At 43.1% G+C, this 13,664-nt stretch overlaps 1 protein-coding gene across 1 annotated transcript in view; it reads left to right on the top strand.

Annotated features, from left to right (window-relative positions):
- The window catches only part of LOC134209359 (uncharacterized), a 137,730-nt gene that overhangs the window by 107,613 nt on the left and 16,453 nt on the right, over positions 1-13,664 (top strand). The window contains exon 10 of the mRNA XM_062685346.1: positions 9,522-9,876. Within this exon, the coding sequence (XP_062541330.1) occupies positions 9,522-9,876 (355 nt within the window). The remainder of the gene's footprint in view (positions 1-9,521; positions 9,877-13,664) is intronic.

Raw genomic sequence — 13,664 nt, 5'->3', positions numbered from 1 at the left:
CATGTGCAGATGTCTTGCAAAGACCATTGCAAAGTACCCTAGATAGTCTGACTGTTTGGGCCAGACATTTAGGGATCGAGTTTTCACCGCAAAAAACTCAGTTGGTTGTGTTTACTAAGAAGCGGTATCCTGCTCAACTGAAACTCAAGCTGTTGAATGATGACATCAACCAATCGTTATCTTCTAAATACCTTGGGGTCGTGTTTGATTCCAAATGTACTTGGAAACTCCATATTGAGTATTTGATAGAGAAATGCCGAAAAAGGATCCATTTTCTACGTTCTATCTCCGGAACATGGTGGGGCGCACACCCGGAAGATCTCATCAAACTATATAGAACGACTATTCTCTCTGTTTTAGAGTACGGCTCTTTCTGCTTCCTCTCAGCAGCTGATTGCCACCTTATTAAATTGGAACGAATTCAATATCGTTGTTTGCGTATTGCCCTTAGCTGTATGCATTCAACGCATAACATGAGCCTGGAGGTGCTTGCTGGAGTCACTCCTTTAAAGCACCGTTACTGGGAGCTCTCACTAAGAATTCTGATCAAATGTGGAACAAGTAACACACTTGTCTTAGAAAACTTCGATAATATGCTTGAACTGATTCGACATTCAAGATTTCTGAGAGTCTATCTCAACTACATATCGTCAGATCTTTGTCTTCCATGTTATAACCCACCTCGAGTTCACTACACCAACGACAGTTCATCAATTGAATACGATCTATCCATGAAACATGCTATTCAAGGAATACCAGATCATCTTCGACGTCTTTCTATTCCCCCTATTTTTTCTGAAAAATATGAACATGTCAATTGCAATAACAGATACTTCACTGATGGTTCTCGCATCAACGGATCCACTGGCTTCGGTGTTTTCAATGAAAATTCTACCACCTTCCGAAAACTTCAAGAACCGTGTTCGGTGTATGTTGCTGAGATGGCAGCAATTAATTTCGCTTTGGGGATAATTTCCGATCAGCCCGTAGACCATTATTTCATCTTCTCGGATAGTCTTAGTTCTATCGAGGCACTCCGATCGATGAAACCAGTTAAGCACGCATCTTACTTTCTTGCAAACATAAGAGAGCAGATGCGTGATTTGGTCGAAAGATCATTCAAGATTACCTTTGTATGGGTCCCATCCCATTGCCTAATCTATGGCAATGAGAAGGCGGACTCGCTAGCAAAGGTTGGCGCACAGGAAGGTGATGTTTATGATAGACAAATCTCGAATAACGAGTTTTTCCCATTAGTCCGTCAGAGTACTCTTCAAAACTGGCAAATGAATTGGTCACACAATGAACTTGGACGGTGGCTATTTTCCATAGTTTCAAAAGTTTCTGGGCGAGCGTGGTTCAGAGGTGAGGACTTAAGTCGAGGCTTCATTCGCACGATGTCGAGGCTTATGTCTAATCACTATTCACTAAACGCACATCTCCACAGGATTAAACTGGTTGATAGCAATCTATGTAGGTGCGGAGCCGGTTACGATGACATCGATCACGTAGTTTGGTTTTGCACGGAAAATGACGCGTCAAGAATGCAACTATTGGATACCCTTGTGGCCCGAGGTAAACAACCCTTCAGGGAAGTTCGAGGTGTTTTGGGAGATCGCGATGTGGTTTATATGCAGGCCATCTATGCCTTTCTTTGCTCGTCTGACATCAAAGTCTAAAACCTCATTTTTTTTCTTTCTCAGTTTTTTTTTCTTGTCTCTGTCTTATTGTTCCGTGTACTATGAAGCTCTGGCCATCCGGAAGATGCTCCCTGAAGAACCATACCTCGAGCACGACGCTACGCTACACCAGTCATGTCAAATACCCGGATGAGCAGCTGAAATACCTCAAACCTAAATCCCACCCCGTCCATCCTTAAATTACGTAATCTAACCTTGAGTCGCCACGAGTATCTTGGTCTATATCCCTTCCTCGTACTAACTGCAAATAATAATGATATCAATTGTAAATATCAAAAAGAATCTCGGCTCCGTTAAGTGTTATACACGCCTGAGCCTGTCAAATAAATGCAATAGATAAAAAAAAAAAAATAGTCGACGGGTTGTTTCCGAGGCATGAATCATCGAACTGGCCCGCTACTCTACGAAGACTAACGAAGAGCTTATCGTAGCCGCAAGAAAACTTAAGCTCAATAAGGCGCCAGGCCCGGATGGTATTCCAAACCTGGCCCTTAAACACGCCATTCTTGCCAATCCAGATATGTTCAGGAGCTGCCTCCAGAGATGCATGGACGAAGGAAACTTCCCATATCGATGGAAACGGCAGAAATTGGTGCTATTACCGAAGCCTGGCAAACAGCCGGGGGATCCTTCGGCATACAGACCAATTTGCCTACTCGACACAGCTGGAAAGCTGCTAGAGAGGGTCATTCTGAATAGATTGTCGGCTTATACAGAATGTGCTGGTGGCTTATCTAGCAACCACTATGGCTTCCGTAAGGGCCGTTCTACCATCGAAGCAATTCGAGCGGTAACGGATACGGCCAAGATAGCGAGAGGTTTAAACAGAAGAGGTATTAGGTACTGCGCGCTGATTACACTTGATGTAAAAAACGCGTTTAACAATGCTAGCTGGGCAGCAATTGCTGACTCCCTGCACCTATTGAGAGTTCCGGATTACCTGTGCAGGATACTGAAAAGCTATTTTCAGAATAGGGTGCTGTTATACGACACTGATGCTGGTCAAAAGTCGATCGTAGTGTCCGCGGGTGTTCCACAGGGATCGATCCTCGGACCGGTTCTGTGGAATATTATGTACGATGGAGTATTACGCCTAAGTCTCCCGGCCGGTGTGAAAATAGAAGGCTTCGTGGATGACGTAATGCTGGAGGTAACAGGAGACACTCTCGACGAAGTCGAACTGAAGGCTTCATACGCGATTGGCAGAGTGGAGGAATGGCTCAACTCGAGGCGGTTGTCCCTTGCACATCACAAGACGGAAGTCGTGGTAGTGCATAACCGTCATGGGCTGCAACAGGCGAGGATAAGAGTAGGGACCTGCACAGTTAACTCCGTGAGGTCTCTCAAGCATCTGGGCGTGATGATCGATGATAAGCTCAATTTTACGAGCCACGTCGATTATGCATGTCAGCGGGCTTCATTGGCGATAAAATCTTTATCACGAATGATGTCCAACAGATCGGCGGTGCATAGTCAAGTGCGTAGGCTGATAGCTGGCGTAGCATTGTCTATCATCCGTTATGGCGTGCCGGCATGGGCCGTAGCACTAAAAGCCGAGTACAATGTAAAGAAATTGATCAGAGTACACCGGCTGATGTGTTTACGTGTCGCGAGCGCATATCGCACCATATCATATGAGGCGGTGTGCGTTATAGCTGGAATGATGCCGATCGACATACTCTTAGAGGAGGATGTGGAGTGCTACAACGAAAGGGACTCGGTGCAAGTGCGACGTGTCAAGAGAGCAGCTTCGTTGCTTAAATGGTAAAGAGCATGGGACACCGCAGTCAAAGGTCGTTGGACCCACAGACTGATTCCAGATGTGTCCAACTGGGTTGATAGGAAGCATGGTCAAGTCAACTTCCACCTAACACAGGTGTTGTCTGAACATGGCTGCTTTAAGAAATTCCTACACAGGTTTGGCTTCGCAGATTCTGCGGAGTGTCCTGAATGTGTAGGTGAGGTAGAATCGGCAGAGCATGTGATGTTCGCATGCCCGCGATTCGAGGTAGAACGCAATACCATGCTGCTTATTAGTGGTATGGATACAACCCCGGACAACCTCGTCGAGAGGATGTGCCGGGAAGAAGCTATATGGAATGCGGTGAACACAGCATCTCAACAGATCATGTCGAAACTGCAGCGGTGGTGGCGTCTTGAACAAAACCAACGAGTGCAGTGGGGGCACCTGTGATGCAGTGAACACTTTGCTCACCCGACAACCAACATGTCGCGGGTGGGCTGCGGGGACCTCAGTATGTAGATATAGAGGTCATTGCGGTTCACGCGCGGTGGTTGTTGTCGGGGTGCTCGTCTCCAACGTGAGATTATGATACGGACCGTTAGGTTACTATCATAGCTTGCGATCGACGGGTGGTGAGGTAGCCACCCTTGAAGTCGATGTTGTGTGTATTGACGTCAAGTGCGTTAGCATAGGCGTGAGCGTTCTCAATAGTCCCCCCCTGATGTATTGCTTAATTGCGGGCCGGGGGTACGGACTGCCGAAAGGGTTTTGGTTTTAATGGGTCGGGTAAGAGTTACATGACATACCCATCCCCACACTACCTGAGTACCTCCTCAGGTGTCTGTTTGCAGATTTCCGTTTACCCTTGCTCAAGAAAAAAAAAAAAAAAAAGAAAAAAACATGAATATCAACACATGAAACCAAATCCAAACCAAATCTGAACAATAATGATTAAAACAATAATGGATTTAAAAATGCATGATTAATTGCTCATCTGATATTTTTAAATAAAGTGAGAAAAATATTAACGATATTAACGATTAACGTATTCGGAGAAAATATAAAATCGGCTATAACAATTATTATAAAAATCCTGCATTCTTCCATAAGTTTAAGAAAACTAGAACCATACATCTGAATTTCTAAACAAATCCTCTCTGAAATAATATATATTATAAAACTAGTCGATCCGGCAGACGTTGTCCTGCATAGTAGGCGAAAATGCGCGTTGTGAACTGCCCATGCGAAATATCCATATGAATCTTAATTTTAGTTTTTCACGATTTAATCAACCTTACCCTTGACTTTCGCATGAGGAAATATCATATAAACCCGTCGGAAACTATAACGAATGTTTCTGCTGAAGAAATGAAAAAAATCCATCCAGCCGTTTTCGAGTTATGCGGATACGAACACAGACCATTTCATTTTTATATATAAGAAGAAGATAGGCAGAAAATCAATATGCAACCTTTTTCAAGGAATTCCTTCGACAATTGCTCCTGGCATTCTATCCGAAATTCTATCAGGGATTCTTTGGGAATGCCTCCAGCAACTTCTTTGGCAGTGTTTTCAGGAATTCCACCATAAATTTTGCCGGGAATTGATCCGAAAATTCCACCATTATTTACTCCAAGAAAATCTTCACGAACTTCTTTATAAGTTCTGCAGAATTCCCTGCAATAATTCAAATAATTTCGTGCTGTTTCCCATAATTTTTAAGAATAAGAATATTCCGTGGAAATTCCGCAGAATTGTCAGTAAACAAAACATTCCTGAGAATTTCATGAAAAATCTTCAAATTTCTTGTGTAAATTCCATAAAATTTTCCGTGAATTGTTTCGAATAATTTCTTGTGAAAATTTCAAAGAATTTCTCCAGGAATTCCACCGGAAATTTATACAGAAATTATGCCGAAAATGAAATCAACAATGAAATTTTCGGAGGAATTCCTAGATTAATTCGCAATGAAATCCTGAAAGGAGTTTCTACGAAAATTCCTCCTGGAATTTGGCATTTCCACCAAGAATTTCTCTAGGATTTCCTTCGAGAATTATTCCGGTAGTTCTATCGGCAGTTCCTCTGAAAATTCTTCCGGAAATTTCGCCAGAATTGGAATTTATTTAGGCTTCTTCAGGAATTTAAATAGATTTTCCACCAGAAGCTCCTCCGAGAATTTCTCTGCGAGCTCCTCAGGGAATTCTCCGGGAGGTCCTCTGATGATGATGATGGTCCAGCTACAAGCCCCAACAAAGGTTTCAGCTAGACGAGATTTGTTTATAAGATGAATTCTCTTGCTTCCGAGAATGCTTCTGGTAGTTTCCCCGGGATTCCTTTGAAAATTCTCCCGGGAGTTTCTTCAGAAATTCTTCCAGAAAATTCCTTCGTGAGTTCCTCCGGGAATTTCACCAGCAATTCATCCAGGAGTTTCTTCGGAAATTTCTCCCGGAGTTCCACCAGAAGCTATTCCAGGAAATTATTCAGGCTTTTTTTCAGGAAATCATTAAGGCTTTCTTTAGAAATTAAGCTGGAAATTCCTCCCGAAGTTCTTCCGATAGTTTCTCTGGGAGCTCATCCGGGAGGTCCTCTACGAATTCTTCTAGGAGTTCCTCTTGAAATTCCTCCGGGAGTTCTTACGGGAGATCTTACGGGAGCTTCTTCGGCAGTTCCTTCGGGAATTCCTCCGGGAGATCCACCAGCAGTTTCTACGAGAATCCCTTCGGGAGTTTCACCGGCAGTTTCTCCGGGAGTTTCTCTGAAAAGGAACTCCCGGAGGAACCCCCAGAGAAATTTCCGGAGGAGCTCCCGGGGGATTTTGAATGTTTGGAGGTATTCCCGGAAAATTTCCTGGAAGTAATCCCGGAGGAATTAAAGGAAGAGTTCCGAGAGGAATGCCCGGAGAAGTTCCTAGAAGAATTTTCCAAGGAATTTCTTATAGATTTACAAGTGAAATTATGGAGCTGAATCGGAGGAATTCCGTCATCATTTTTTGAAGAAACTTCTGGTAGAATTTTGGGAAGAAATTCCGTATGTTATTATTATTTTATCAGACTAAGGTCGGAGTGGCCTGTGCTGCACATAAAAGTCTTCTCCATTCGGCTCGGTCCACGGCTGCACTTCGCCAACCACGCAGGCTGCGGAGGGTCCGCAAATCGTCCTCCACCTGATGGATTCACCTTGCCCGCTGTGCACCTCGCCTTTTTGTTCCCGTCGGATCGTTGTCGAGAGCCATTTTCACCGGATTACTGTCCGACATTCTGGCTACGTGCCCGGCCCACCGCAGTCTTCCGATTTACGCGGTGTGAACGATGGATGGTTCTCCCAACAGCTGATGCAACTCGTGGTTCATTCGCGGACTCAATATGAAGTTCATATTCAACGGTTGGAGGCAGTACAGAGAAAGTTTTTAAGATTTGCTGTGAGAAACCTTGGATGGAGAGAAGAGTTACCGGTGTATGAGAATCTCTGCTCATTTTTTGGCCTCGACACCATCAGTAGCAGACACAAGATTGCTGACATCGACTTTTTCTGTAACATCTTGAGAGGGCGAATTAGTAGTTCATATCTCTTTAACCGGCTCAACTTCAACACTAGCCCGGTTACTGTTCGTCGTCGGAGGGTCTTCGATCCTCCATTTAGATCAAGGAACTACACGCAGCATGAGCCTACCAGCAGGTTGACGACTGAATTTAACAGACTACAAGATTTAATTTCTACAAACATGACAACAGATGTAATTCGTGATGGATTAAGATTATTTTTAAGAGGACAATTGTATATGTGACAATAATTATGTGTATAATGTATAAGTAGGGTAACGGGCGTACAGCCTATAGTCCAATAAATCAAATCAAATAAATCAAATCAAGTACCAACAGATGTTTACTTGGGACTAGCACACACCTTCAATGTACAAGTACTAGTGATCTCATTTGTTAGGTCATACTGGTGCCTGCCACGTCAGAATGCAAGTCAATGTAGGGAAGGGGGAGGAAATGATGATGCAATCACTCGCCAACTGCAAGCCGAATATACACCTGCACTTGCCACGAGTTCATGCGGAATTTGTTGGAAATGCGGAAACTGATGGAATTTCTAACTGGATGTAGGAAACGAGCTTTATAGTTCATTTCCAATTCTAGCATATGACTGCTAGAATACTCAAGTTGAAGGTATAGGAATAGAAATGGAAACGGTATAGAAGTCCATTTCCAGTTCTAGCGATTGCTAGAACATGAGAAATATAGAGAAAGATACAAAGTAGGAGAGAATGTAACGGACCTGGGATTGAACCCACGACCTCCTGCATATGAGGAAGAAGCAGTAGTCATATGAATACCAATCCCGCTGAAAAATCGGCATAAATAAACAATGTTGAAAAACAAAATTCTAAAAATTAAAAAATTTAGAGTTAAAATTTTTAACTTTCAGAATTTTCGATTTCGAATAAATCGATTTGAGAAAATAATTTTGAGCAGTGGAAACAAAAATTTTATTCTTGGAGGGATAGAGAACGTCATCAATAAAATTCTGAAGCAATTCCAAGAAATTACATAGTTATTTTTAGAGGAGTATTTGAGATTAATATTGTCTTGAGAAATTGAGTGGAAATCTAAGCCTAAGTAACTTCTAGAAGAAATTATGTTTATGCTTTTTTAGTTCTATCGAAAGTTATATAGAAATTTCTTGAATAAATAATTGATTGTCTTTATTAAAGTGACTTGCAGCCCTAAGCTGACTTATCTTTGGAGATTCTCTGTTCCAGAATTAGAATTCATAGGAAATTATAGTGGCTTCAACTCCTTCGGTTCCGCATGTGACAAAATTAGGATTGATTTGTATTGAATGGGTCTAGGAGTTTTCTAGCCCTTTCTCTAATAAAACAAACCTAAAAATTAGCTGATTTCTTGATTGGATCCGCTACTATGATATTTTAGTCCCAGTTCCTCCAACCGGGAAAAAACCGGGAATATGAAAATCGATTATGAATGGACACCCTGTGTATGGAAACTTGACCCCCGATAGAACATTTTAAAAATGCACCTACTTGAAAGAGGAAAATCGTGTAGTGGGTGTTCTAGAGAAACTGTTTTTTTTTTTAAATAAGCCTCTGGACAAAGACACCGTGACTCATTTTCGGGCAACCCTACCTTAACCGAGTAGCTCGCGACACGTTGTATTCGAGGGGGAAACTAATCCCGTTGGTTTTTGGCTATTTAAAATCAGCCCGATCGAAAAATTCAGTCACTGTTCGGGCACTTAAGCACTTGCGGCAAATTGAATTCGACGGAGAATCATGTCTCCCATTAATTGTTTCCCATTAAAAATCGGCCCGATCGTACTATGGGCTTGATTTTTTACCTATCTCGCACACTAAATATACTACATATATTCAGAAAGTCCCTTCCAATTGTTTTTATTTATTTTGATTTTTCCAATAGTTATTATTCGTAACTCTTGTTGAATTTTGAATTCTGTGGACATGCTTAAGACGTTGAAATATTTTTCTAACAGTGATGGATCAATTTCGATTGATTTTGGTTATTGCTTACCAGGGTTGTTAACGTTAATCAACGATTTAAAGGATTTAAGTAGACAAGTAGGCGTATCTACTTGCAGTTTTTTTTTGTAGTTCCGATTATAGATAGTAGAATCTATAGATGAGCGAAAGCATGGCTGAGTCGATTTTTTTGCCCGTGCACACGCGCATATGACGTCACAGCCCTTAACGTTTCCATTGAAATCGTGACGTCATGCTCGTTTGGAGACACGTTTGACAGTTCGTTTGGAGACAGAGGATTTATCTTCGCTCATCTATATATTCCACTATCTATAGTTCCGATCAATCACGGAGTAGCAATCATTCACATCTGTATTATGCATGCTAATTTGCGCTTAGAAGAGATATGATTCGTAGATTCGTAGTATTTTGTAACACTCTAATATGCATTCATGCTTCTGCGTTTGGAGCATATCGTTCCTATCGACACCCTTCCTCCTCACCTCATCCACCAGACTCAAATCAAAGCGTACCTACATGCATACATGTTTGACCACGGACCGATCTAAAATTCCAGATTACGACGCCTGAATGAAGCCGGCATAATGGACCACCAGAGACACGTTTGGCAGGAACCGAAGCCAAAATGTGTGCGCAAAATGGCACCGACCGATCTGATTGTTGGCATGGAGAGTGTTTATTCGGCGTTTATCTTGCTGCTGGCCGGGGCACTCGTGTCCATTGGCTTACTGCTGATTGAGATGCTGCATCATCAGTTGCGACTGGCGAAAAACTGCCCGCCATCGGAATACCAAGAGCAATATCATCATCATCATCATCATCGCCAATTCAATGTTGGGAATTTACCGCAGCACCAGCAGCTACAACTACAACAAGGACAAAAACCAGCGCAGCGCTGGGATCACGACTTGGTTTATCCCTATGTTGATTGAATTGGTTTCGGTTGGTTAAGTTCGATAGCCGTGAGGAGATATGCATTGTTGTGGTCAACCGGAGTGGATGGCGCGCCGTGTTCTACCGAACCAAGCATGAAGAATGGTGGTCCCGAACCGTGCCGCAGTCTATTAACATTTAATGAAAATGTATTCGTCTGCTTCATGCGCAAATACCAATTAAATTTGCTTTAAGAAACGATAGGTAAATGATTTATGTTCAATATGCGAATCAATAAAGAAATTCAACCATAAGTAGCACAAATAACATGGTAAGGAGTTATTTAATGTATCCCTTTCTCCCTGTTAAAAAAAATATAAATTTGAGAGGGCCTATAATGAATAAAACAATTTTTGCCTTTCTCGTATACTAAGTATACGTAAAGGCTATATGATCACTCCAAAACCAAACTTTTGATAGAAGGCTCGGAGACCCATAGAGTTATATACCAATCGACTAAGCTCGACGAATTCAGGTGATGTCTGTTTGTGTGTATGTATGTGTAGACACATTGTGTGTATATTAGAGTGGGGCGCAGTTGTATGGAAAAACGCAAACTTCGTCCGATCAAGTGAGATCAAGGTTTTTCTGAATCGTTTTGGGACCCCAATCAACTGTGCAAAATATGGGCTCGATTGGTTGCGACCTCGCATGCCGCATCGCGTTTCAAATTTACATGGAGATTAGTATGGGAAAACGTACTTTTTCACATTTTTGCTATCAGCGGCTTCAATTTATCATCAATCACGTGACTTAATACGTCTACCTAGTCTGGAAGATGCCGAAAGACTTTGCCGAAGAAGGTACGTAGCTGGAAGCTCTACAAAAAATGTTATTACGTTTCGAAAATTGATTGTCCAAACCATATGCAAGAAATCAATGTTTCTGCCAGCACTACCGGACGACCTATGGTTATCGAATGGCAAAACCCATCTTCCTTCTTGTTGGTTTTTTTTCTTTGTGAAATGATTCAGGATAGCTCTATAGCCATGAGTTCTAAAACCCTATAAGATCAATTATTTTGAAATTACACTCAGTTAAATCATTAGTTATACAGTTTATGTAAGGTTCTTATGCAGAACTGTATTTAAATCTGTCATCCGCTGGTTGGCAACGGGACTGCAGAATTGTTTCCACCCAGAGTCACGACACTGCTCCATCTGAATCCATTCTTGCCGCTGTTCATCTAGCTCTTGTCCATCTGTCACTATCATGAGGAAGTGTACTCGTCACAATATTCTACCGCTCTCCAGACCTCGCATAGTTGCAAAGCTAACTCCTCTAAGAGTTTTCACTCTTCACTTTCACTCTTCACAACAAAAAAAAAAAGACTCTGGCGCTACGACCAAATTTCCGTCTCCAATATTGTAATTGGTTCTCGGGTCCCAAACACTGCCGAAAAGAGTCTAACCAACACCTTACCTATTCCCAAAGATCCCAAAAACCTAGCGAATAGTTAGTTAGAAAAGTGCTGCTCCTTCCGTCAATCCGTAGCCATATTTTCCTCTTAGGATCAGGACAGCCCCCCTTAGGACCAGAGCTATACCCCAAACCGGAACCTTTGGACCAATCCTAGCTTCCGAGGCTGGCCTCGGATAAACAACAGCTTTCATGGTACCCTGGATAGTTGGGATGCCGATAGACCGGATAGTGCGAATGTCATTGGAACACCGGAAGTGAAGATATACGGAAGAGGGACCTTTATTTTTCCCTTCTGACCACCGCAGTGCAACTGATACGTCATGATCATCGCCCCTGTCTACAACTGGGACGGATCAAAGCAACTTTCTAGTCCCCTTTAATCCTTTCCTACCCCTACGCGTCCACTGGAGGTCAAACTTTGTCTCAAGACAAAAACAACAACAAACAACCTGCCCAACCCGGAACTGTTGACCAACAACAGTTCGCCTTGTCCCTCCAGGCTCTCCCTCGTATTTCAACAGCCTCCATAGATCGTACCCTCGGAAGAAAGTACAAGTGGGTTATTCAGGTAGTTATCAACAACCAGTATTCCGTGGCGATCGGGAAGCTTCGGAAGATCTCTTTTGACGTACTTCAATTCAGCAAACTCCTCCCAGTATCTGGAATCTGTCTCCGGAGTAGCATTCTTTTTGACGTGAAGAATATCCACCTCCCCTGTGGAATGCTTCCTGGCATAAAAAAAGGTGAGTGAACTCATAAGTGAGACCCCTTGTCCTGCCTGCCAGTTCGGAGCTTCGAGCTGGCAGATCTAGTCCCTTTCAACGATAGTTCATCCAACTTATTCAACGGCCTTTCTACTACCGCCGTTAACGTGGCTACTATCAATCTATCCCTTTTTCCAGTGCAGAAGTGACAGGATTCTTCCATTTTAACATTCCCGACGGTAGCAACGATTTCTCAAGTCAGGTCATTGCTAACCAAAAGGATGTGATGGCGGTTTGATGCCGCCGACTGCGAGCCCTTTGAAAACAACATTCCTCGCATGTTAGACCCTAGTACCCCGCAACGATTACCGATTTATCTTAGATCATCTTCGCTGGTACTTCTATGCCGCAACCCAGTGTTTTGCACGGACGTAAAGCCCTTCGTTGGAGGTCAAATGAAATGCGTCGTGTTGTTAAGGCCAGAAGGAAGGCCTTCCTAGTGCTCAGGAGGTTTTCCCCTAGTCAACCGTGCAATGTGGGAGGAAAGTCAATGCGCTTAGTGGCATGCATGGATCTTCCCCCTTACATAACGACCTGCAAGACTGTACCATTTCCAATCCGGAGGTTGCCATCGCTCGGGTCGGTAAGTGGTTATCCATCCATTCAACAACTCATTTCTATCTCGAAGATTCGAATTCGAAAACGTTTAACCGTAAGGGTACGCCGTTAGTGTTGCAGCAGGTAAACGAATAATGTTTTATGGCAATATTTTAGCGATCATTCTTCGGGACCTACCAGGAGGAAACAGGTTTGGCCCAAGTGTCGGTCGTGTTGATGACACCCTTCTTGGCCGCTATGGAAGGGGTGTTTCGATTTCTACCGCCTAAAATCTACATCGTCATATATGTTGCCAACATCTTTTTGGTCATAGACGGGGACATACCTGAACGGATAAAGGCAAAATCCGCCGTTAGCACCGTCTCTCGTTGGACCACTTCAGTAGGATTGCCGACAAGGGCGTTCGTGGGAACATATGTCGCGGAAGTCGACACCAATTGTCCGGCCCAAGTATCAAGCTGGCTTCAACCGTAAAATCGTTACAGTTCCTAGTTCATCTGTCGACCGGGGCTAACCTTTATTTAGGTGTACGATTCCGGTGCTCTTCTACCCCCAGTGCACTGGCATGGAGCGAGAAGTTGGTATTCCTCTTCCGCATTTCTGTTGCTATCAGCCTCTGGTGACAACGACGATGGAGCTCGTTGTTTGAGATCCAGTTGTGAAGCCACCAGGCCCGAGTTATATACCGCAGGCATCTGTTGATGAACACCTGCAGCCGTTGAGTGTTCTACACTGATACACACCATGTTTCGCACAGCACAGATTTCACGTTAAATTTGAAAATTCGTATCTTGGTGCGTTCACTTATCTGCCTGTTTTTCCAGATATTTCTTAAACTCGCAAAGGCAGCCCTTGCTTTTTTGATCCGTGCGCCTATTTCGATCTTGGTACCGCCGTCTGACGCCATTTGGCTACCGTGTTTACATCCAACGATTTAGTTTGGTTGATGACTAAACCTGTCGAAGAGAAGCACTCGGCAAGGTCTTTGAGCTTACATATTGAGCTTAGCATATCAGAGCACC

This window comes from Armigeres subalbatus, chromosome 2 (genome assembly GCF_024139115.2).
Source record: "Armigeres subalbatus isolate Guangzhou_Male chromosome 2, GZ_Asu_2, whole genome shotgun sequence".
Classification (NCBI taxonomy): Eukaryota; Metazoa; Arthropoda; class Insecta; order Diptera; family Culicidae; genus Armigeres; species Armigeres subalbatus.
This window is presented reverse-complemented; position numbering and strand designations above follow the sequence as displayed.